The sequence below is a fragment of the Lates calcarifer genome, linkage group LG1, assembly GCF_001640805.2.
Source record: "Lates calcarifer isolate ASB-BC8 linkage group LG1, TLL_Latcal_v3, whole genome shotgun sequence".
NCBI lineage: Eukaryota > Metazoa > Chordata > Actinopteri > Centropomidae > Lates > Lates calcarifer.
In genome coordinates, this window is record NC_066833.1 from 10,328,654 (window position 1) to 10,354,717 (window position 26,064).

General features: G+C 39.5%; 3 protein-coding genes across 3 annotated transcripts in view; 2 read left to right on the plus strand and 1 right to left on the minus strand.

The window, feature by feature from the left end:
- Positions 1-213: 213 nt before the first annotated feature.
- LOC108887100 (alpha-1,6-mannosylglycoprotein 6-beta-N-acetylglucosaminyltransferase A-like) lies at positions 214-10,849 on the minus strand. The gene is given in 19 exon segments (XM_018682283.2): positions 214-1,327; positions 1,421-1,461; positions 1,463-1,579; positions 1,669-1,743; positions 1,829-1,942; positions 2,178-2,324; positions 2,697-2,840; positions 3,082-3,215; positions 3,407-3,540; positions 4,979-5,107; positions 5,338-5,507; positions 6,094-6,270; positions 6,907-6,972; positions 7,067-7,156; positions 8,155-8,231; positions 8,812-9,027; positions 9,728-9,812; positions 9,969-10,074; positions 10,551-10,849. Coding segments are annotated over 18 exon segments (2,211 nt in total). The 5' UTR covers positions 10,062-10,074; positions 10,551-10,849; the 3' UTR covers positions 214-1,125.
- Positions 10,850-14,144: 3,295 nt separating this feature from the next.
- The window catches only part of LOC108887113 (polycystic kidney disease protein 1-like 2), a 29,796-nt gene continuing 17,876 nt past the window's right edge, over positions 14,145-26,064 (plus strand). Inside the window, 14 exon segments of the mRNA XM_051073111.1 lie at positions 14,145-14,491; positions 15,097-15,255; positions 15,348-15,536; positions 17,462-17,572; positions 18,430-18,577; positions 19,542-19,771; positions 19,868-20,058; positions 21,193-21,276; positions 23,205-23,343; positions 23,651-24,010; positions 24,057-24,461; positions 24,532-24,674; positions 24,774-24,953; positions 25,700-25,837. Of these exon segments, the coding sequence (XP_050929068.1) occupies positions 14,173-14,491; positions 15,097-15,255; positions 15,348-15,536; positions 17,462-17,572; positions 18,430-18,577; positions 19,542-19,771; positions 19,868-20,058; positions 21,193-21,276; positions 23,205-23,343; positions 23,651-24,010; positions 24,057-24,461; positions 24,532-24,674; positions 24,774-24,953; positions 25,700-25,837 (2,796 nt within the window). The 5' untranslated portion in view covers positions 14,145-14,172.
- Positions 18,595-22,878, plus strand: LOC127142376 (polycystic kidney disease protein 1-like 2). Its single transcript, XM_051070106.1, has 6 exons — positions 18,595-19,771; positions 19,868-20,058; positions 21,193-21,409; positions 21,567-21,706; positions 21,820-21,952; positions 22,414-22,878. Exons 1-6 carry the CDS (start codon positions 19,558-19,560, stop codon positions 22,659-22,661), a joined length of 1,143 nt encoding a protein of 380 aa, XP_050926063.1. The 5' UTR covers positions 18,595-19,557; the 3' UTR covers positions 22,662-22,878.

Below are 26,064 nucleotides of genomic sequence, written 5' to 3' on the forward strand. Positions count from 1 at the left end.
CTGAATGAGCACAGCTGAGCATGGCATTTAAAGTTAGCTTTCCAGCCCAATTAGAAACACCACCAAGAATGAACAAACTGCTGTACAAGTTCAATATATTATGTTTATGGTGTAAAAACCACTAAGAGGAGACAGCAACGCACTGTGAACTCTAATTAAAATGATAAATAGACACTTATTTTATGTCACTATCAGAATTATTAAAGTGTTAAATATGTTCTGAAGTTGTTTATTAACCATTATCTGTGGTTTGTCTTTTAGAGAGAGGAAGAAGTCCAGGCTGAGCCCAGGAGACAGCACTGACACAGAAGTTATTAACTGTTATTCATGACAAATTAACAACTAATATGTCTTTTACAGAGATAAGAGGAAAAAGAAAAAGAGCAGCAGAGATTTCACTCACTGTGAACCTTCTCATTTAAAAAGATAAGTACCATTTATTCTTTGATATTATGGTTCCTCTTTATCCCAGTTATTGACTCTTTTTCTTCCTTATCTGCTCTTTGTGTTTTAGAGAGAGAGAGAAGAGGAGCCCAGTCAACAGAAGGAGACAGTATGCACTGAGAACCAGCTTTTATACAGAAATTCATTCATGATCATCCAAAATTGAATCGGTTCATCCCCGAGTCCAAGTCAGTGTTTGTGCTAAAATCCCTGAAATATCACCTTCACAAGGCAAAAACATGTTTTATGAGGTCACACTGACCTTGACCTTTGACCTTTGGCTATCAAAATCTAATCAGTTCATCCCCAAGTCCAAGTGAGTATTTGGACCAGAAGTAATGAAATTCCTGAGATATCGTGGTTCACGAGACTGGGACAAACGGACACTCAACCTGAAAACATAACGCCTCTGGCCACAGCTGTCGCTGGTGCCGTTAGAGGCAGAAACCTCACCCAAAGTCTGTCAGGGATCAGTTCATGAGCGCTGAGAACAGAAATTCAGTTTAAGTAGATCCATACAGTCCAAATTCAAATCATTCGCAAAAGTGCAAACTCCATCTGGAGAAGGCCAAGAATCAAACCTGTCGACATCCTGCTGAGTCAGCTGGAGATGGCCACGTTGACATGAGATGCTGCTGTGCTTTGATCCAAGGATTGACCTTTATAGTATGTGAACAGCAGTTAGATACATTCCCTGCATAAGGCGATCTGGTCCTTAATGTAGTCTCTGCAGGGGCAGATGCGAATCAGGGACTTGTGTGATCTCACGCAGCTGAAGAGCAGAGGATCAGACTGGAACAGACAGTGTTTACTGGTGGTGTTGTAGGCTGGGAGCACTACCAGTCTGTCAGAAACCTCTGATGTTTGACAATCCACCCTGTAGCTGGAAAAACAAAAAGAGGAAATCATCAGCATCAGTGTTGTAACGTCACAGGAAGTGGACACAAATCTTAGTTTTTGTCCATGTTCAGCTTACGTGGCAAGATTTTGGGTGCTGTTAAGATGTGGGAAGAATGCCAGGTTCACAGATCAGCCCCGCCGTCTGACACGCCTGTTTACAGGAAGTGCCATCCTCCGCCCTCACAACCTGGAGCGCGCTCAGCAGGGGCCAGCCCCCTGTACTGGAGCAGAAATCCTAAAGAACAAGATGAGAAGAGGAAAAGAATCTTTTTCAAATTACAAATCTGATCTTCTATCGTTTTCCCAACCCCAGACACCTCCAACCTGCTTTTCAATCAGGATGTTAACCCTCTGGAGCATTCCTTCACAGGTGAACTCATACGGAAGGTAGGGCTCAATCTGAAATGTATGAGCAGTGCAATCATTAAGTAGAGTGTGATAGTGTTTCTGCCTAGATCTGACATTAGATTTACAAGGTACTTACACTTTGATTGAGTATGGCAGTTAGTGCTCTCTCCACATCTGTTTTATTGTGCATATCAACCATCCAGACGTAAGGCTCTCCTATGGCCTCAACATAAGGATGCTGCGATGTCAGCTACAACACACACAGATGGACAGTAAAAATAAACATCCTGGATGGTGACTGTTTATTTCTGTCTTCCAAAGACAGTGGAAGGTTTTCTGTGTTTAACGTGGTACTTCGTTCATTGTTGTTCATTTGACTGAGCAGTTGTTAAAGCAGATTTTTGTACAGTGTTGGTTCAACAATGATAAAACTATTTTATATCAACATCATAGCAAGTGTCTCAGTTTTGAACATGACCCCTGACCTCTCTGACGTTGGGCTTTCCTTTGAAGAACTCTGAGTTCAGGCTGCTCTGCGGAGGGTGTAACCTGGGGTTCAGGAAAACACAGCCATTGGCTAAGGCTTCCAGAGGGGCGGGGCCTTCATATGGGAAAGACAACCCCACAAAAACCTACAACAGACCACAGATAAACACATAGTATACACACACACACACACACACACTCCTCTGACAGAGGACCTGTGTTTGAGGAAAAGAGGGAGACTTTTCTTTTTTCTTTTTTTATGATAAACTCATGTACTTCTGTGCTGTCACCACATGGTGTCAGCCAACTCAACACAATAAATGATTATTTTTTCCTTCCACTCTGCTCCTGAAGTCGCTTTCAGAGCCTGCACAGGGAGGGTGGGTGGTTGTTACTGACACACCAAACCAAACAGCTGCAGCATGGGGCTATACAATGAGAAAGGGTAAATTCAGGGGAGATCTGTGGAACACTGAGGTTTGTGTGAATTGATCGTGACGTGATTGATTGATTGATACCTTGCTCTGTCTCAGCAGCGTCTGCACCTCAGTCCCTTTGATAATGCCGTGGTTTTTCACATAGCCTGGAATCGGAGCACTGTCGTCAACTGTCCCATGAACCTCCAGGTAGTTGTGGATAATGTCCAGAAAAGCCTCTTTACCCTGAGGTTTAACAGCAAAGGAAGCAAAGAGAATTCAATGGGCATGATGCAAATTCCACCTCTCCCTTGCCAAGTCTGTTTTTAATGGGGATATGGGATAAACATGATCATTTTTCTCCATGGCCTCTGCTAACTAGAGCCTGCATACATTTTTCTTGAATTAATATTGAATTAAGTTTTGAATTTTTTTTGAATTTGAATTAAGTTTTTTCTTGGCTACTACAATGTCTGCCTGTTGTCACCTTCCAGAACGTGGCACTCTTGCCGTACACGAGAGCTTGGTTTTTTCTCTTGGTGGACTCGAGCTGCTCAGTTTCTTCAGAGTTCAGCTGGTGCTGCACCACAAAGCCCAGGAATGTGTTGTCTGGTGTGTGAGCTGCTCACAGTAAGAGAATACACATCAAACAGAGATACATAGTTAAAATAATTCTGGGAGAAAAACATCTAAGTGTAATACACCTTTTACACAACATGATTTATAAAATCATTTTTGGTCTGGAGGGAAAACCGTTTATACATCTTTATATTAATAATATAAAATCAGATCAAGCAACAAAAGACACATACGGAACATGGTGTAGAACTGCGCTGGGATCAGATTTAGGCCGCCAAATGGACTCTTGAGGTTGTGCTCCTTGGCCCAAGCTGCATGGTTGAAGTCAGGCTCAGTGCCAAAAGAATCCAGCACACGAATCATACACCTGATTGACAGATACAAACACATCATGCATATAAATACACAGACGGCAATAACAAAACCAAGTACTACTTCATTACATAACCTCCCATAACCAGCCATAAAACCTAAACTGGAATAGAATAAAAGCCTGATAAGCTAGATAGCCAGAAGTATGTGGACACCTGAACATTTAATTTAATCAAAAATGTGATGAAAAGTGCAGGATCCAATAATCAAGCTCAGGTAATTATTGGCATTAACATGCTGGAATGTTTCCAAAGCAAATCCTCCAGCTCCTCTCGCTGCACACGTTCTCACAGGTGAAAATAGACATTCACACTAACGAACATACATTCACACATCAAAGACAAGCGTGACCTCCAGTTAGCATACGGCTCACAGCTACATGCTATTCCCACACACACACACACACACACACACACACACACACACACACAGACACATCATTCCAATCTATCTGCATGTATTTTCATACATGAGATCTAAGATTACATTTTAGTGATGCATTACAATCACTTGTTTGAAGGTTGAATGCAAATAAAATTAACCAATTAAAAGTATGTGAACCTGTAATGTGCTTTATATTTGCCATGATTTGACAAACAGCTGACATGTACGGTGTGTTGTAATTTTAAAATGTTAGATTTTATATTATTTTCCATGAATCCTTCCTCATTACCTCTGTCTTTTCTGTATTCCTTGTCCTTCAATACAACAGAAACTATTTTTATTTCTGCAACCAATTTTGTATTTTAAGGTCTCTGACCTCTCCTCAAGGATGAAATCATATTATTTCTTATACAAGTAGACATTTTTTTTGAGAAAACATAATTACATCCAGCTGGTTTGCACTCAGATCCGTCATATAAAGATTTCACCTGAGGATCTGGTTTTCTTTTCATATACTCTTCTCTCGCTGAATCAGAACTATTTACCTTTCTGTGGCAGTGGAATATGATGGATTTTATAATGGCCTTGAATTATTTTCAAAAGTACACAAAATGAACAAAAGGAGGCAGTGTTGTTTGTGCTTCTTTTTTAGGCAAATCACAGCATGCTGTCCCATCACAAACATTTATACCATATTGTACACCAGAAATGGATTTAGTCATTTAGACATATCCCAGCATTCTCTTGGTATTTCAAACATATAATAAAGGCCAAATAAAGGCACCATTATCATGCAAATCACTAATCCACTCTGGTCTAAAAACAGGCCGCCAGACAGTGTTGTCAGTTTAATCAAATGGGTTGAATTACTAAAACAACAGTAAATGGCATTTAATGGTTTAATATATTCTTTTATTGAATCATCACTCAGAATGTTGAGATTACCCACTGCAGACATACACTCGTATGAGAATGTCGCACATTCTCTCAATCTTATGTAATTCACAAATACATTAAAATAATGTCAGGACCAGGATCCTGATACTCACCTGTATTTGATCCAGGATGTCTGAAGTACTGTCTGAAACTGTTTAAAGCCAATAATGTCTGTGTAGATCAGGTCTGCTTCCACTTTTGAATGATGAGGTGGGCAACCACCTGTCTTAATCCCTAGATAACTAGAGGTAAAGAGTGACAAACATTAGAGTGGATACACAGAAGTAGAAACAGTGAAGGGATATGCAAGATGTAGGTGTACAGACTAACTGGCACAAATGATTTACTGTATATGATATTTTTCAGCTGTAATCACTCGTTAAGAGTCAAATTTGTCTATTCCCATTCATTTACTTCTAAAAGCAACAGCAGTCACCCTGACAGATAGACAGACATCAGGCTGGGTACTCACTCCTTGAGATCAGGTATAGAGGCACTGAGGTGAACGTGGTGACCCAGGATGTGAAGTGTGGAGAGAAGGTCACTCCACTGGACTAGTTCCCCAAGAGGGCCGCCACTGAAGGCAGTCTCTGCTATTTTAAGACCAGATTCCTGCGTCAACGCACCGGGATGCACCAGGATCTGTGCAGGGTTTGAGGAGAGAAAGAAGTCCACAGACAAGGGGAAACCTTGGATTTGATGACAGGTCTGTTTATCTCTTGTAAAATGATATTTGGTCCAGGTGCATTAGTTCATAAATAAAAAAAAACAACTATTAAATAACCTTCCTGGCTTTAGTATGACTGGAATAATAACGCTGTATAAGAAGGGAGAAGGGAACAAGATATTAAAAACGTGTCCATCCCATGTGTCACACGATGAAGCTGTACATGTGCGTACAGGTCATTGAAAGAAATAACAACTGATACAGTCTGTGCACTGCACTTCATATTCTCAATCCATGTTAAATCCATGAATGCTGCATTAAGCTATGGAATCAGAGTGGCCTTGAAGTGTGAAGGCTATACCCATTTCCTCTGCAGACAATATAATTTGTAATATCATTTTTGGTTTGTGTGCATTCATTCATTCATAATTCGCATTCTCTCTGCTAACAGTGTTAAACAGACACAAGACAAAATTTGACAGGTGCAGCAACTGTGACTGAGGATTAGGTTTAGCAAACTCTCAGTTATTCCTCACAAGCAAAGTGGGAAAGACACATTACCTGTTTGGCTTTCCGCTCTGTGAGGTTGTGTTTGGCTGAAAGAGAGCGTCCGGCCTCGACCCAAATCTCTCCCATACTTTTAATTCTTTGGTGAATCCATTGGAACTGGACTCTGTTTTCCAGAGATGGATACAGACCTTCTAGACTGTCCCGTACCACTGCTTGGTCAGATACTGCCTGGAAAAATGAAGACATTACAAAGCTTATTCTGCATTGTAAAAATAGTTCATATGATTCTTAAAAACTTGCTGCTTTAAATACGTGAGTAAACTCAAGTCGAATCTTGAGCTGAAACCTTTTGTTTCCAGCTGAAAAAGTTATTTAACATCATTTATTGTTTAAACTTGATTCTCTTTACTCAGGTTCTTAAGGCGGCAACTGAACTTAAGTTTTTGAATTAAGTGGGTTACTGTTTTTAATTATTTGAGTAATAATGGCAAACATATTATTTATTAGACTTTCAAATCCCTTCATGATACAGTAAGCTCTTACCCTTCCAGCAATGAATTCTTTGCTCTTTTCAAATGAACTGGAATTAGCAAATTAAAGACCTTGAAGGCAATTTACAGGACTAGCATTTAACGTATTAATTTGGGGGACTAAGAAAATGAAAATGAACTCGAGGGACAATGAGAAAAAGTGTAAAACCTAGGAGAATTCAAATGTGAAGTTCCAGAGTTATTCTGCTATAAAGAGAAAAAACTTTCTGCTAAAGCAGGTCGACAGAGGTCATATACCTTTTACACATCGCAATACACAACACACATACACACAGATTACATGCAGTTTTAAATTCTTTGGCCCTGTCTTTACCTCAGAGTTTTCCACTTGAGCTGGGGAGACTGTTCGGCCTTGAAGCACAGGGCACCAGGACTCTATCTTAACACAACAGAGAAAATACTAAACACACAAACTTTTTCTTGACTGGGTATTGCTGAGCAAACAATATGTGAGCTTGAAACTTTGTGGGTACCTCGCTGAGGTAGATGAGGATGGAGCACAGAGATCCATTCACCCCATAGCTGCTGTAACAAGGATCAGTCCTCCACATCTCCTTTAACCACTGGGTCAACAGCAAACCACAAAGGGCCAAAACAAGATCAATCAATCATAATTCATGTAACACTTGAGAAAGTCCAAATGCAACAAGCTTTTAGAGAGCAAGAACAGATTTAAAGAAAAATCCCTGAGGATCTAGAGTCTATGTTGAGATTTCTGCTGTACCTCCCACAGTTTCACCTCTTTGCATCACATCACATTCAAAATATGTTGATTTGTTTCAAAGTATTAAGTATTAGGATCAGCAGGGGGGTGACGGGAGTGTTATACCCCCGTTAACAAAATGTACACACGAAGAAGTCGTGAAATAACCGCCTAAAACAGCTCCACTTTGATGCTGCAAAGATATTCTACAACGTCAAGATCATCGACTGTCTCACGTGATCACCAACGTCTCTGTTTGTGTGTGTTGGTGGGTGGAGTGAACTATCTTGTCGCTACTATAATCTTTGCTCAACACGGCGGTTCTTTGAATATGTCAACAAACAGGGCAGGAAGCTGAATTTACTGACAGGTAACCAGGAAATATAACTAACAGACTGTTTGTAGTTCAGTGTCAATCACCTCCAGACATCCTCTGACCAACAGCTGCTTCATTAAACAGTGGCTGTTTATCATGGCTAGTTAGTTTCACCTGAGTGAGTTAATTAGCTTGCTAGCTCGTTAGCTAGCTAGCTAACATTAACTCCATCCAGCTTTCCTTTCAAATCAGTTTGTGTAAAGATTTGACATACATATTAAAATGAGCTACTCCTATATCCGTTACTTTTATTATAAGACAATCCTAGCGGCCACATCAACTGGCTCCATGTTTACTTTCTTCACTGATAGAAACAAACTGAAAACTGAATCAGTCAAAGCTCTGGGAGGAGAAGAGACAGAAGACAAGATGAGGAGACGGAGAGAAAAAGAAAGAGCAAAGCTGATGAAGATGAGAGAGGAAGAGCAGGTACTGTTGATGATACAAAAGGTTACCATTACAACGGTAAAGAAAAGTATTACCTTTAGTTTCCCCTTACACTCTGGGTGTCCGTCCATGGGTGGCAGTGGGCAATTTTCATCCTCTTTGATTTCATCATCTAAGCAACACACAAATAAAACCACTTTTCTCTGGTTTCAAGATGATGTATGGATTAAAATATGGTAGTGAGTGAGTGGAGAAAACCTGGAGATAGTTCCATGCATTTTGATCAGTTAGTCCTGTGCCACAGACAGGGTGGGGAAGTCATAAAGTATTTAGAGAGGGTTTAACACATTGTTGACTTTCAACTTGTCATTAACAGGGAGGGGGAAATCAGCCTTATATTTTGAGGGATTATGGACACAGACATTTAAAAGGCCCCACCTCTTTATGTCCCTGTCATGTCAGTTTGTGTCTCTGTTGTGTTCTGATGTAGTTTTGTGTTTGATTTGTGGCTTTGTGTGTAATTGTTTGGCTTTATTCTTTGAGCACAGTCATAATTTTCAGTCGGTAAGATACTTTTAACCATCTAAATATTTTTTATAACCAACATCCCTCTGAATTAATTATGCGCTGATAAAAGTGTAATTGCTTTACTGCCTATCTACTTGTTCTGGTAGAGTATTCAATTGTTAAAAGCAGACACCTTGTGAATACAGTTAATATCCTGCTCTTAATTTGATAAAGAGCAATTTTACCAGATTTTACTTGTTGGATATTTTTCTCCTCCTTCTCCAACTGTAGCTTTAGGAGTTCCTCCAAGTGAGCCACTTGTTGCTGAAGATAGAGTTTATCAGAATGCAGCTCTTTGATCATCTCATTCTTCATTTGTCCTTTTTCTGTCTCTGCCTCCATTTTAACCTGGAGTGCCTGTAACTCTGCTTTGTAGTCCTTCAAAGGAGGTGGGGGAGAGACTGAGACAGAGAGATTTTGAAGTGTTAATTTGAGAAATTATTGCTCTGCTTTGAAAACATCTTCAAGAGGCTTGCACCTGAAAAGAGCTGTTGATCAGCAATTATACACAATTATTATTCATAGAGTATTCAGTCAATAAATATTATGCAGCTTAAAAAAAACCTAACTGCTGGAGAGATTTTGAGATTTTCACAGTCATCAGAAGATTCCACAATGTTCAGGAGATCATCCACAGATTTGACAATACTTTTTATTATGTCTAAGAGAGAGGAGGGGAGACGTGCAAATGTAAAAAAGTGTGAAAGGAAAGAGGAGACAGCTGAGCAGGAAAGTTAAGAGGAAGGAGCTGAGGCTGTTACCACCATGTCACTATTAACTTCCACTGTACATCTGCTATCCCTTTAAAGGACTAGCTCCCATTTGAATGGTCTTTTTTGTGCTTTACTGTAACGGAGAAAGAGGCTTAATCATCCTCTATTCCAATGAGCTGCGCTGCTGAATGGCTCTTATCTAAATGATGGAATATGAATACATGTAGCACATTAGCTTCACTGTTTTATGGCTATATGAGGAGGAGAAAGTGTTAAAGAAAGTTTTATGGTCTAGGATAGTATCTATATTTCTGCTGAATCCCACTGCTTCAGCATCGTGACCTCTCTTTCTTTTACTCCTCTGGTTATCTTTTTGCTCTTTCCTCACCTTCAGCCCTGCTTTTTTCTATCCACACTTTGCCATGCTGCCTCAGTCTGCTGTGACCACCTTTGCTCTCCTGGTCAACATTGCTCTAAAACCAGTTGAGACAGACAAGTCACAGCATTACAGAAAGAAAAAGATGAACGTTTTTGTCCATTCTGAGTTTGCTGTACAGGAGAGGGTTGTTCATTTGTTGCACCATTTATGTGTATGTTGGTTATAAGAATGAACGAATGAAAATACACACCAGGATAAAATATGGCCAACTCAGACACCAGACGAAACCAATGCCCAGCAACACACACAGGGTCCTCCGCAGGGTGTGCTTCACTTTCTTCATGATTCAGAGGGAGCTGGATGTTGGGTGATTTTAAACAAAAGAAGTGATTTTACTTTACATGCAACTGCTCCTTGACACACAGAGTGTGCAATGCAGCGTGTTCAGTGGAGCAACAGCAGTGAAGGAATGTGCCAGAGGGTGAGAGAGGGAGGTGAGATAAATATAGAACAAAGATGATTGATGCAGTAGCTTTTTATTTGTTTTTATTCCATATCAGCTTATGACATAAAGATACAAGAAATATAAAGCTATGATAGTGTGACGATGATGAACAGCACAACACTGTCAGACTTTTCTCTACTGACTCTACTCCTTAATTAACATAACACACAGGCACATTATGTATAAAATTAGGAATTCAACTGCAATAAATGAACTTGCTCTTTTCTTTCCCTCATTCTCTGGGTGCTTTTGCTCAGTTCTCTTCTTATTCATTATTTCATATTTATAGAGTTTATCAAGCATCTGTTAAAGAAGTTAAATACTTACCTTCAGAGTGCTGGTCAGTCCTTCCAGTATAGCTAAATGAACACACTACATTAAGTGCAGTGTTTTTTTGTAATTTATACAAAAAATCCAGTTTCTTTCAGAATAAAACATCTGCCCTGTAGGACTGTACTCTGACAGGTAGAAAGAATCTGCTCTCAGGGATAACTACTGAGGCAGGCAACCTGCTCCTCCCTGATACAACCAGTTTACCAACCTGTTTGCTCACATAACTGCATGATAATGAACATGTCTATGTACCAGTCAAAGAAAGACCAGCCTATTTTACATATGTTCACTGTCATTGGCAAATTTTTTTTTTTTTTTTTTTTTTTTTTTTTGGTCCATATAAAATGTATGTATACTGTATGTCATCTCTACTGTGTGTGGTGGTGTCAGTGCATTTGTGTCACTGTCCGGCCTTGGTCAGATTGGTGAATGGTTGCTTTTATTCTATCCAAAGAAAAAAGTTTTAGAAATCCTCCCATTATTGTTTAATGATCTGAAGAAACAGCTCATTCTGGGAATTAAAAAGAAAAGCCCGAAATGGAAAAGAGGGAGGATTTTAACTTAACTTACATCCATTTGACTTCCCCTACACAGACACACAAGTAAAAGTTTGATTACTTCTGTAATTAAGCTGCTGTTAAAGATATATTGGATTGGTAAATATTAGCTTAGTTTTATAAAATAGCATGCTAAAACTTCAGTTAATCAATTAACAACATGCCATGAATTTCAGCATATTGCTCATATTGTTTATATTGCATTTTCAGTTGTGAAACTAATCAAAATGATTATTTTTACTGAAAACAGACAAAGCAGCTTCATAATTAGTAATTTATTTTGTAATGTTTTTCTTCAATCTGACATTTATTAGCCAACATTTCCCATCTTTCCCTTCATGAAAGTCGAGATGCACTATGTCTTCATCAGTATAGAAAGTGTGGGTGGAAAGTATGTAAAAAAATAAATAAATAAATTCCACTCCATATAGTGAAATGAAATGTACTATGCAAAAAAACACCTTAGGGTAAACAGTTCTTCACTCCTCTACTGAGAGTTTCTGTGTTAGCACTTTACTCAAGGTCCACTAGAGGCCAGTCAAGAGTCTTTGTGGTTGACATAGATGACAGTGATTTATACGTTTAAACAAGTGTTTAGAAATGTAATAATAGTATCTTCTGTTAAGCTTGCCATACAGTCAGTTCATATGGAAATTATATATTTGTTTACAGTTGTTGTTCCAGCAGTGTGGTAACAATCTGCTGAGCTTTCAGCCAAGAGCAGGAGCAGGTATGGTGTTAGCATAACTGACATTTGACAAAGTCGGCAGTTACTTCGGCAGCTCACTTCATCACCCAATGAAGTTCACAATGTGGAAAAGTTGTTTACTGCTTTTCTTGTTTGGTCATACCAGTGTGCAGGTTGTTATTCCATCCCATCCATTCCCAGTGCATTGCAGGGAACAGGTAGTGTCTGTAATTAAATGTCAGAATGTTTTAACACAAGCTTTAAACACCACTGTTAGGGTAACATGACTTTTACTCATTAAATGCATCTTCTAAACTTGATAGTTAACATTTAATTTAGCTGATAAACCATGTAGAAGGCTAGTGCTTGGATAGAATAACAGCATGAGCGGTAAAGGTTATTTCTTTTAGCCTCAAAAATATACAGTACAATCAGGCAAGGAAATCTTTCAAATTAGATGGCAGAAAGAAGAAGGTTTATCGAGTTTTCTGGCTACCTCTGCTGAGTGAGAACCAGTACTCCCTCAAGTTTGGAACTCAGATATAAAATTACTTTTTTTTTTTTTACTTTAAGTTAATTCAGTGAAGGCCTTCAGTGTGTAAAGACAAAACATTGTGTAACTGTCTTCCTCTCTTCACTTGTAGTTAAGTCGAGCACTGATCATAGAGCAGATGGGGAGGGTTGAATAATTCAGAGGTCCTTACTGGGAGCAGTAACTTCCTGGTGAATTACTGTGAGGTAGCCCCAGCAGAATTCAGGTTCACTAGTCATCAAATTGTTCCTCCTAGTGTTATTTTTGCACTATATTTTTCTATTCAGATCTAGTTTTATGGGCTGGAAGGCACTCTGTAACTCCTCTAAAAGTAGCTTCTGAACTGGAGATCATTCTTGTGATTACTCTTCTTTTTGATATTGTGCCTCTTGGATCGGTAAGCAACAAAAGCATTGTAAATGTGACCAGTAGCCCAGGACCCATTTGGTTGAATTCAGACCCACTGTGTGATCAATAGCACTGGAGAAAGTGCAGGCGATGCTCTCAACACCATATTCCTCTCGCTCTTCTCTCTCACAGGAAAACCCTCACGAATGCATCACAGAGAGCAGATGCTGTTGTTTATTTGGCAGAAGTTCTTTGTGCACTGCTGAGGGTGCAATTTGTTTCTGAGTGGTGTGGTGTGGGTGAGACATGAGTCATCTACAGTACGCTGTATATTTAGCCAAGTGCAGTGTTAGAGCACAGATGTAGAAAAATCTTTTGGACTGAAGCTGAATTTTATTTTGGAAAACACGTCAGTGTTGGAAAGTGAGGGGCCAACATATACTGATTTTTTTTATTTTTTGTTCTTTAAATGGATTGAATCAAAATGATCAACATGCAGGAAAAAACTACTTTCATTATGGAGACTCTGTTTGATGAAGACAGGTACAAAAAACATTACAAATGGTACCTGTATATAAAGAACATCCTGGGACTGTCATATATTGCACATAAATTACACAGACAGCAGAGACAAGCTGTAAACAAATCACATTTTAAGTTGATATGCAAACTAGAAATATATGAAACAACGTTTTCATCAGTGTGGAGTCATTTTTCAGTCATTTATATCAGTTGTTATCCCTATCTGTACTGCTATTTACAGTACTGTGCAAAAGTTTTAGGCACTTAAGTGAGGACGCTGTCAAAAATAATCCTATGATTATTTTTTACTCATCAATTAACCTCATGTGTCTCTGAAGATAGTTCTTTATGATGCTGACTGTGTTTGGACTCGTTGTCCTGCTGCAGATGGTAACGATTAGGGTAAAAGTGTCAAGTGCACAGTACTGTATATTGTATTTTGATTTCACTGAGAATTTGGTTTTAAAGGTTTTATCTCATGCAAGGTGCCTTTTTTTCTTTTCTTGAAATGTGGATCCTCTTTTCTTCATTTATTGAACACCATTTTGCATCTCCAACAGAGAGTAGTCGTGACTTGACATGTAAACCAGAATTTTGATGCAACAACAAAAAAGTCAGTAATTCATTACATGATGTAAAGCATTGGTAAAATGTGACCTTGTGTATCTGCCATCTGGTTGAAACTCCTCTTTTGTTGCAGCTCTGTCTGTGCACAAAGGCGGTGCATTCAGTGGTTTCTTTTAGAAAGCCTGGCTGTTAAGTAAACAATGTCCCACTGAATGCAGAAGTAGGTGTGTAAGAAAGGCTCATGTCAGATCCATTTAAAAGCAGGACGTCAGCAGGGTGCGTGTGAGAACACTAGATGAGAAGGTGAAACGATATTACTTCTACCCCTGCAATGGAAGCACCTAGAAGTTGACAGGAGGGATGTGAGAGTAACTTTTGGTTTTTGAAGTGAAAACAGAAACGATGTGCAGGACATTTCTGCAGCTGCTGATCCTGGTGTCACTCAGCTGTCTGTCATGGGGTGAAGACGAGGCAGAGGTTACTGTTTCCTGCCCAGCATATCAGAAGGCCTTTGCAGGCTCCTGCTATGAGTTTGTGGCTCACCAACGCTCTTTTTTCAGTGCTCAAGCTTGGTGCGAGGAAAGTGGAGGACACCTTGCATTTATTCCAGATGAAGACACTCAATATTTCCTTCAGGGACACCTGGACCCTGAGGTAGACACATGGCTGGGAGTAGCACGTTCTGCCTCTCCAAATCTTACGTATTCTGGAACTACTGAAGGTAAGAAGGGAGAAATGTGGAATACAGTCAACTGCTACTGTGTGCTTGTCATAAACCGCTATACCTGAAGACTCAGATTAAATACAGCACTCTGCAAAGAGACAGGAAATCAGGAGGACAGTAACTACTAAATTTAAAGTTTTATTTTTACCTGCCCTTCACCTTTTGTCACCTGTCAAACTCTGCATTTTAGCAGATGATTGAAGAGAATATAGATAAGCTTTGGTGATTAATAATGATAGCCTGGAAAAATGGGGTAAAATTGGTGCAGCTGTGTCCAATTTATTCTAAGTTCTAAATAAAAAAAAGTTCCCTACTGAGATATTATTCTTACCTTCCTCTTTTCAATATTTATTTAGCTATATTTTTGCAATAATATAAATTCCAAGATGAAAAACAGTTTGTACGTTTAAGGTTTTTCTTTCTGTTACTATGTACAATCTCAGTTTTTTTATGGCTTTACTGACACTAACTGACTGAAAATGAAATAATCTCTTAATCTCAAAGTGTAATAGTAGAAAAGATGATCTAATTATAGTTTTCTTACATTAGGCTCTCGACATCAGACTGTGCATATGTTCAGCTGTGACATATTCCATCCTCAGGTGCTTTGTCTTGGCTGGATGGTTCACATATTACCTATTCAAACTGGGCAAGCAGCCCGCAGCCAGGAGCCGCCTGTGGACACATCTTAAAGGATTCAGGCTTTCAGTGGGAAGCCACAAGAGACTGCAACAAAACACTGGGTTTTATCTGCCAGTTTGGTACGTACTCTGCCTTGAACTCTGAACACAACAGCATACTGAATCACTGTATGATGAGTTACCACTTTGTATTGCTATTGTGTTCTTCCCAGAATCTGGTAGATCCATTGTGTGTGCGGGTCGTAACACCACTCTGCAGTGTGGTTCTGGTCAAGTGTTAATGATAGACGCCGGCGTCTACGGTCGTAAGAACATTCATTACTGTCAACCCACGCTCCCCCCACCAACAGCATCCACACAACATCAGTGTGGCTGGGTGGATGTTGTGGAGACAATCACAGGTAAAACATGATCAAACAGTCTTCTGTGTGCAATAAAAAGATAAACCAAGTCATTGTTATTTAGTTGTTATGATGTATGAATGACATGATGCATGCCAGTCATACATAATCCAGAGCAGTTAAATGATCTGATCTGCACAATAACCTCTCTTAGCGTCATAATAGTTCCTCTCATTTAATCTCCTGCTCAATAGGAAAAAAATCTGAATAGGATAGCAAACACACTGCTCTGCATGGACAAAAATCTGTGATGAAATTCTATCCACTTTTGAATGAAGTGATAGCAAGATATCACAAAGCTCATATTATCTCCCTGCTGACTGTTATTTGAAAAGAATAATTGCCCATGAGGACATTTATGGAATAAAAGCCTCACAATAATAGCTTAAAAGCTTAATAGACTTAAGGATAAATAAATGATATGCATCTATTTCTGAGTAAATATTGACTCATGCATTTAACTGGTGGCAGAAGCAGATTATCCATCCATTCATTTTGCAAACTTGCTCATCCTGTTGAGGATCTTGGGGCAGTCCAGCTTTTCCCAGCACACACTGGGTAAGAGGCAGGTTACACCCTATGCAGATCTGCAGAGCTGACGCACACACACACACAAAAAAACACAATCAAGCATAGTTTATCATTTTTAAATTCACCTGACCTTCATGTCCTTGAGCTGCAGAAGTAAGCCCATGCAGATGTTACAGGCTCAGAGTGAAATATTCAGTCCAGCTAGCAACACTGTTCATCATTACGTGATGCTACCACAACATTCATCAGCTCTGGTATCACCCTGAATTCAGTTACATTTTCTGTACAAATTGAAGACATACAACGATAAACATTTTCAAATCTGTATGGGTTAAACACAAGTGAACTGCTTTACAGGATGGATCATCTCTGGGTCAAACACTGTCTCTAGCTTTTCATCATTTTAACTCAACCTTTGTAAACTTGAAACACACAAAACACTGTTTATAGGTCATTGAAAAGGCCATAAAATGACACTGAACGAACTCCTTTCCTGACTCTAACTGACCATTCATGACTAGTGTTAGCCATGTGTTTAGAGTTTCAGTTTGTAAATTGGTGACAGCTGACAGAGGAGTAGACTGAAGGCTTTGGATGGAAAATGTGTCACGTTATTGATCAAATCCCGTATTAACAGCTCTGCCTCTTTACACTGCAGTAATTTCTAATATGAGTTTTTACATTAATGTTGCACAGGGAATGTGACATGTCAGGGGCCAGAGTTGAAACATGTCTATCAAAGGTGTGTGGTTAAGAAAGATTTGTGTTGTAAACAAATCAAACTCTTAACAAACTGCTTTATTCTAAATAATGCAAATGTCTGCATATGAGCTATCATAAAATTGTGAAGTCTTGTTTTCTCCTGCTGCACATGCACCCTCCATATTTGTAAACAGACACCCATCTATGCACGGTTTTCACACTCACCACAAATACTTGAATAATTGATCTATTACAAACCCCCTATGGGCTCAAATCCAGGTCCCACCTGCCGAGTCATTGTGCTGCCTAGGAGGTTGAACAAGGTGTCCACTAGTCTCAGGGTTTCTAGTTTCCCCAACTCCTCCTGTCTCCATGTCAAAGTGTCCTTGAGCAAAAAATTAGAACATGAGCAGGACGGGGCCTGTGTGAGTGTGTGTGGGTGAATGTCAAATACTTTGTTGTGTGCTTGTGTTAGAAGCACTACACGAGTGCAGCCCATTTATGATGAATGTTAATGACTTTTTGAGGAGTTGTTTGTAGGACTGTTGGTTGAGTAACATATTGTTGTTTGAGTGCAAACCTTTTTCACCAGAGCACAAAATATGCAGCAATAATTTGTAAAACTTTCCATGACGTCATTGTCATTGCTGTGTGTTATTTGCAGCTGATTATGTTCTCCTTGCGTTCACCAGCTCACTGCCATGGCCGTCAGGTTTGCCACATTGCTGAAGTTGTGAACTCCTTTGGTGAACCCTGTCCTGAGCTGGGGAGCTACCTGTCTGTGGACTACCACTGCAAAGATGGTCAGTCACAATATTTCTAATCACTCAATTCAATTATACATCTCTAAAGGGGAAAATCATATTTTCTACATCCAGTGGATGACGAGCAAGTCTGACTGTTTCCATCCCACCCACCCCATGTACACTTTTTTCAAACGTCATTAGAGGAAGCGGTGAAGAGATACACAAAGATAGAGAAGGACTGATGGCACCAGGTGCACACACAAAAAGTGACAACCTCTCAAAGTCAATTCAAGTCAAACTGTAAATTAATGTGTGTTGTTCACTACTTGTTGTTATACAAATAGTCATTTGGCACATTGAGATAAGCACTTGGGGTCCATTGGTAGCTAATTAATTTTCATGGATACTGGGGGACGTAAATAAAGCAGAGCCACTGTTAATGTTAATAGAAACATGTGCTTTTCCTATAATCATAAGTCAAAATATCTGTGGTGGAAAAGGTCTGTTTTACCTACTTGGTTACTTTCAGCCGCAGTAAGTGTTAAAGTCAAAAGACATTAAGGACAAAAGACTTACTAATCCATTAAAAACCACACAAAGCAATAATTATCAACCTCACTTTATTAGCACAACTCTGGACTATGGTTAAATAAGTAAAAAAAGAAATGTGAGGAACGATGCAGAACCCATTCAAGGAGAAGAGTTGTTCAAATCTATTTATGGAATCTGCAAACGAATGAAGCAGGACATAATGAGACAGACAGAGAAAAACAGACTAATCTTGCTGCTGTGTTACGTATCCCTGTTATATCCGTGCCACGCTGCCGGCTGCTGAGATGATGGGGATCTGTGCTTGTTTGTTTTTGAAAGCACCGGTTGGTCACAGGCGCTTTGTTACATTATCTCCCCCTCAGGGCTCGCACTGACAGTGAGCACTGTGGCTGCTGTTTTTAATAACGTCACCATCAGCATAAAGTGGCTCTTAGATTTGTCATGGGGAAACCTCATCTGCAGGCTGAGCACTGGAGATGGCCGTGTTGTTTCTCTGGACAGTCCAGAGGGGTGAGTATTAACTTTCACAGACTGACTAATGGTTTACAATGAAATTAAAGCATTCAAAGCGGCACTCTACTGGTTGTCCACATGAAGGTGGGTATACAGTTAACAAGGAGCACTCATTATGCAGGCTGTGAAAACCTGCATAATGACTTCTGCTGCTCAGAACCAGCTTTGTCAAGTTCTGACCCTGATGATATGATGGTTGAACTTGAGACTTCAACTTAGAGTGTGTTACAAAGTGTGGACGTGGAGGGCGGACTGTTAAACTGGGTAGAATTATTATGAGGTACGAGCTTGGCTCAAGCTTAGGACTAAAAGTCAGGATCTCTCTGTCTGTGTTGCTTTTTATTTTATTTTTTTAATGCGTCATCTTTAAGAGCAATATGAAATTGCTGGAATATTCCTTTAAGGAATACAGATGCTTTAGGACAAACAAAGAAGAAACAGAGAAATATCATGAATCAGAAACCTTCAAAAACATTACAAATCACATACTAGTATGTATCTGACCATAAAATACTAAACACGGCCACATTTGTTTGTTAGATCACTTTTTAAAGGTTTTAACTCTTGTTGATAATGTTTCATACAGTTCTGTTAAATAAGATGACACAATCGATAACCAAATTACATTTCAAGTTTAGACTTTGTTATTTGTTACTTGCGCCAGTAAAGGACAGAGTAGAGGACACATTTTGTCGATGTTGTTGATGATGGATTGAGTGTTTCTCTGTCAGGTAAATATTAGTTGTACTAATATTTTACAAAAAACCTTTATTGTATTCATTCATTATTTTTAATTAGATTTTATTGTCAGCCCACACTGCCAAAAAAATAGACACTAAAGTCTTTGATTATCTATGTGAATATATCTGTGTCTGTGTGGCATATATAACCTGTTTTTGTCCAGAAAGCAGAGGGAACATATAGCAGTCACTGCTGAATGCTTCTTTGTGCTTCCTCTCAGGTTGGAGAGCAGTGTGATGCACAGATATACTTATCCAAGTACATTTACTGTGGCACTTGAGTGCACCAGCAATGGCACACATTTTGCTGCTGAGAAAATAACTACCATTCTAGAGCCCATCACCGACATTGGTGTAATCAGGTGCTATGCTGAAAAGATGTTTTTCCATGCAGCCAACTGTAAAGCCCTGTATGGACGGGCATTTCAAATTCAAATAGAAGTAACATCAGGTGAGTCCCAAGAGGATGAAAATATACCTTGTCAAATTTGATATCACTGCTTGACTGTATCAGGTTTTGGTTATGGAATATTATTTGTTCTCTCAGGTTCAAATGTGACCTATAGAATCCAGAGTGATGAAATGGTCTTGTCCAGTTTATCTGTGGTCAGAGGAAATGTTCCCCACAACATCACAGTGACCCAAGCGATGGTGAAGCAGCTCGGGCCTGGCTGCCACCAGCTGACTCTTTATGCATCTAACGTGGTCACATTCCCTGAAGTGTCCACAAACCTGCAGGTAAATCAGCCAAGCTGCTATCAATGAAGCAACAACAAGTCACATGATCACATCTTTCCTTCATGTTTTGTTATGATTGTGGCAGTGACATATAAAGTCTCAAGTTTTGATTTTTGATTATCATTTTGATCATTTGATTAAGGAGTTGATTGCAGTTAAAGCCGTTCTAAATAAGAAATTAAATTCAACCTTTCATTACAGCACCACACCAGACAATTAGTGTCATATCTGTAAACACCAGAACACAGCAGAGGCATCACCCTGCTGAATTTCATCCATAAAATGTCCTGCGCTCTCACTCCTGAGTTTAAAATTCTAAGCTTTAATCCTGGTGGCTAATCAGTGTTATTATTTTAAACAGTGAAACATGGTGTGAAAATGCATCATTGATCTAGGGTTTAATCAAAATTGAACTTAAGATGCTGCCTGTGTGCCATAGTAAACATGTTTACTAGCTAGCAGGCGTTCTTCCTCTTTGCCTTTGCTGGCGCATGCTAAAGAGCAAACAAAATTTGGATTCACAGTAAGAATTCACAGTTACTAATAACACAATGCAAACTGCCAGCAACACTCTACAGTAAGACATAGGCTGTGGTTGAACAGTCATTTTTGCTTAAGAAGGTTCCTAACTGAGAGAAATGACCTACTATCTCAGTGGCAGCCATGATAAGAGCTGATAAATAAATATATATGAAAAAAGTCAAAGCTATATATCTAGGTATTTCTGTCTGAATATAACTTACACTGACTCTTAAACAATCCTCTTTTTCATCTTTATTTTAATGGCTTCCTCTACTTGTGTATTCCATTCATGTTGTTATTAGTGTTGGACAGGAAACCCTGTTGAATTGTAGCCTACAGCACAGAGTTTGTCTCTTCCATGTGTTATAAATAAAGTTGGCTGGTGTAAGTGCAGTCAGATTCTTTTCCTATTCCTCATCATTTTTTTCCTTCACTTCTTTCCTTCACCTCATGATGTTTTTATTGATGACTTTGTAACTTTTAAAGATTTTGATGGCCTTTTGTAGAGTGGAAAGTGGAAATGTTATCTGTTGTGATAATGTCTCACCGGCAAGTGATACAAAAGGTAACTTGGTGTTTGTCCTCATTGTGTTGTAACTCTTCACCCTGCAGGTGTGTGTTTTGGAGAAAATAGCTGGACTTCAGGCATCTGTGCTGACAGAGAGGAACGACTGTCAGGACTCTCCAGATATTACTGTGGGTGTTTCCATTGAACGGGGAGCGCCTGTGCTCCTCCTCTTCTCTCTGACAGGAGACAACAACTCATTCTATGAGACCAGAGAAATGAATGCAAGGAGGGGAATTTTTAATATTGGATGCCCAAATCAAGGTATAGAAGACATAACAAAAACAGGACCCACATATGAAGCAAAATACAGTCATCTGTGAAACACTAGAACACATTAAAAAAAAGCTGAATAAAGTTATGTGTATTTAATTTAAATGTCTTTTGTTTTAGTGGTGTTTAACTGAATATTTTTCTGCAGGAACTGTACTAGTAAAACTCAGAGCGAAGAATGTCTTCTCCGCTCTGGAAGTTGATGTTGATATGTTTGCTTCCTGTGGCAAGGACTCAGTCATTAAACCAAATGGTCATAATGATTGGTTGAGCTTTAACAAGAGACTGGTAAAATATTTTATTTCTTTATTTTTAGTTTACACTAATTACCAGTAAAGTGTGGTGGCTCCTGTCTCACAGTGTGTACTGTATTATTCAGAAAACCTTTTCTTCAATTTCAGAGAAAGAAACATATCAGAGTTGTCAGATCTATAACAAGCATCATTGCAAAACCTTCAAAATCAGTCTCCACCAGAAATGAAGAAATCACACTTGTTGCAGTAGCTGTGGGCGAGCAACAGGAGTGGTCATGCAGTAAGAATCGTGTTTTTCTATTTAATTTTCTTAAACTCGGTGAGATCAAGAAGTGATTTGAAGTGTTGATTGTCTTAGCTGGAGACATAATATTACACATGAAGGAGTTTGATGATCCTTGCTCACATTACAGTACTGTTGCTGCACCTCCCAGGCTTTCCATTCTCACAAATGTTTTTAAGCATAATTCATACAGAGGTGGACAAGCAAGGGTTTCTCATCTCTAACTTTTATTTCGTCGACCTGAAACTGTTGCTGGCAGATTTAATGAGCTGTAACTAGCTGTTTTGCTGTGTTTCTTAAATAATTTCTGAAAATATTTTTTGTTTTTTTGTTTACTTGTTTATCATAATCGGTATCCATAACTATCAAAATGTTTTACAAACTGAACAACAGTCATAAATGCTTTACATCGACCTGTTAGTTGCTCTACTATAATGACATTTCTTCTTGGTTTACAGACCATCCCTGTAAATGTCAAGGAAAGTTCGAGATGCTGATTTACACCATTAAAGGAGAATGCCTACCAGATCCATTTCATTATGATAAGTATAATTTCAGTGTGACAGAAAAAAGTGATGTTAGTGATGAAGATGGAAAGAAAACAACTAAATCCATATGCATCACCCTTACCCCTAGGCTTGACACAAACTGGCTAAGGTACTTGATCTTTTTAAAAATCATCTTCTCTGATCATTTAGAGCATTGAAATAGACATTCTCATTCATGTTCTTGATTCCTTATCTGACTGAGTGTTTTCTTACATTAGAGGTCTGTCAAAGCAGTGAAGCAGTAGGATTAACACTTATGACACTACTACTGAAGAAATTAAACAACTTTATTAATGAGTTCACTTATTGAGTGCTGCTCTTTTTTTAACACAAGTTTCAGATTTGTTTTTTTTCATTGAATGTAACCTAAAGTAAATTTCCAGAAGTTGTTGATTGTTCAGTACAGTAACCAGATTATCTATGTATTTGTTGTACCATAGTCTGACTTGTACTCAAGGCTGTGAAAAGATGGAAACAGATGCCAAAATTAAAATGGAATGTAAGGGAAATGCAGAGGATTGTAACAACATTGTGTGGAACATTGAGGACCCAAGGGATGAAAAGGAGTGGCTAGTAAGTCTCAGAAATTGAAGTCTGACTTGTTTGGGACTGAAAAATTACTAGATACTTGTAAATTATGTGAAAAAGAATAATTTAAAAAACTATTGATTTAATGAATTTGCATGTTAATTTATTTGCAGGCTGAGACAAAGAGTTGCTACAAAGAGGCAGGGAAAAGGCCGCTTATAGAGAAAATGAATGGCGGGACTGAATACACTGTCAAACAAAAGTATCTTGATGTGGCCAAGTCAAATGGTGTCACTGTGGTAGTAACTTCTGGTGAGTATACATTAGTCAATCAAACAATGATAAAGCTTTTCTATGAATTATTTTGCTAAAGTCATTTTTGGGTTTCAGACCAAGTATGAATTGTGTGGTTTTCTCATTTATTTATCTGGTTGACTGAAAGATTAAGATTTTATTCTAATGCAAAACAACCGGTACTATTTCAGTTAAAAGGGATGATTTTAATGTTGCTTATCTTTTTTATTTAATCAACATTAGCAAACATGTTATTGCAAAGTAGCACCTTTATCTCTTCGGAATAATAAAAATTACACATCATCTTTTCCTTTTTATACCAAAGTGGGTGATGAACCTGTTTACACAACATTCAACACAAAGACATCATCTCCAGAGAAACCAGCTCCAACCAAAGATGACACCAGTGGCACTGGCAGCACCAGTGGCCCAACCAGTGGCACCGGCGACAACAGTGGCCCAACCAGTGGCACCGGCACCACCAGTGGCCCAACCAGTGGCACCGGCAACAACAGTGGCCCAACCAGTGGCACCGGCGACAACAGCGGCCCAACCAGTGGCACCGGCGGCAACAGTGGCACCGGCGACAACAGTGGCCCAACCAGTGGCACCGGCGGCACCAGTGGCCCAACCAGTGGCACTGGCGGCACCAGTGGCCCAACCAGTGGCACCGGCGACAACAGTGGCACTGGCGACAACAGTGGTCCAACCAGTGGCACTGGCGACAACAGTGGCCCAACCAGTGGCACCGGCCAACCAGTGGCACCGGCACCACACAGTGGCCCAACCAGTGGCACCGGCGACAACAGTGGCCCAACCAGTGGCACCGGCCGGCAACAGTGGCCCAACCAGTGGCACCGGCGGCAACAGTGGCACCGGCGACAACAGTGGCCCAACCAGTGGCACCGGCGACAACAGTGGCCCAACCAGTGGCACCAGCGGCAACAGTGGCCCAACCAGTGGCACCAGTGGCGCTGCTACCACCGGGGACACAACTTCACCAGCAACCACCATCAATTTTGAAAGCCTCTCATGTAGCATATCACCATCGAGTGGAAGAATCTTCGAAGCTTTCAGTATAACTTGCAAGACTAAAATTCCCTGTGCAAACTGTCACTATTGTTTTAAGTCTGAGGGTAAGTGCTCAAGGTTGGCTCGAGTCTTTTAATAAGAGACTGGTGTATCTAACTCTGAGAATCTTTTCAGGTAGGCATCTGCGTTGCAGCAAGAAGAATGAAGTGAAATCAGTCTTCCTTCCTCTTGGAGACAGCCAAGAGGACTACAAACTGATAGTCACAGCAACTCTAAAAAATAGCAGCTTTGCAGTTAGCACCACTATAACTACACAGGTTGGTCAAAAACGTGATGGTTAAAAACAGATATCCTACCTGGGGTAATGCTCTACTTCTCCTTCACACTCCTGTGAGAAAATTGCTTTTTCTCCTCAGGTGCAGGATTCCACAGAAGCCTCTTCAGTAGACGGTCTTAAGAAGTTTATGGAGAGTGATTTGAGTCAACTGAAGGAACAAGGCCTAGTGTCAGGAGCAGCCATAGCACAGATCTTCAGCTCTGTGTCCGACAAACTCAACAGTCAATCTGATGAATCGAAAAAAGCTGATAGGCAAAAGGTAAATCTAGACAATACAGTATGATTCAATCAGTAATAACGTATTGTCAGGCAGCAGTATTAAATCTACATTGATTCCTGATGTTGAAACCACATTGAAAGTATTTAACAGATGTTACAATTATTGCAATCAATGAACCAATTTGACAATACAGTAATTCATATTAAATTACCTCCTCCACTGGTTGGCTGAGCAGAGCATTTTTTAGCATTTCCCCTCAAAAGTGACATGGATTTGTATAATGTATTTGTTTATTTGTGGGCTTTAACTTCCTGGTTATTCCTGAGTCCTATTAATATAATTAATTGATTAATATAATTGGTAGTAGGGATATTAAAACAATTTCCACATAGGAATAATTCCAGTGTTAGTGGAAATGCAGTTTTTATGTAGTTTTCCTCTGGAATGACTGCCTGCCTGTGTTTGGTAATTCAGTGGCACCAAATGAACATCTTTGTGCAGATCTGGCAGGAGAGGCACAATTAAGGCTGTGTTTATGCTGATTAGGTGGCACAGTGTCAGTTCTGGTGCTCATTTTGGCACGAAAACCTGCTGAGACCACCTCTTGCTGCAAACCTCTTTTCATCACACAACAGCAGAAATGATACAGATGTCTTCTGCAGATTTGAGATTTGAGAGAGGAGCTGGATTGATGGTAGCTGAGAACCACTGTGCTGTGACACTAAATATGAAACTAAATAATGACATAAATCACAAACACTTGTGAATTTTTTTGTCTTTTGAAGCTTCGTGAGCAGATGTTGAACATAATGACTGACACAGTAAAAGAGGTTCCCAGCAACACTCCTGAAGAAGTTCAGGTGATGGCCAGAGGTCTGTCTGCTGTTGTCAAGAAAGGTGATGAGCTCAGCTCCTCTGCTCAGGTACTGTTAAACCTGTACTGATTAAAATAGAGCATCATAGGAGGGAAGAATAAATCAAGTTATCACTGTATGAATTCATTAGTGCTGTTTCCACAGAGGTGAGGTGCTTCACATTAATTAATAGCCATTGGGAGTAAAAGTCTGCATTTATTAGGCTTTGTGATCTCTCTGTGCATGTGAGGCAGGATATTATCAGAAATGTGCAAGAAAGGCCTTGATTAGAGAAA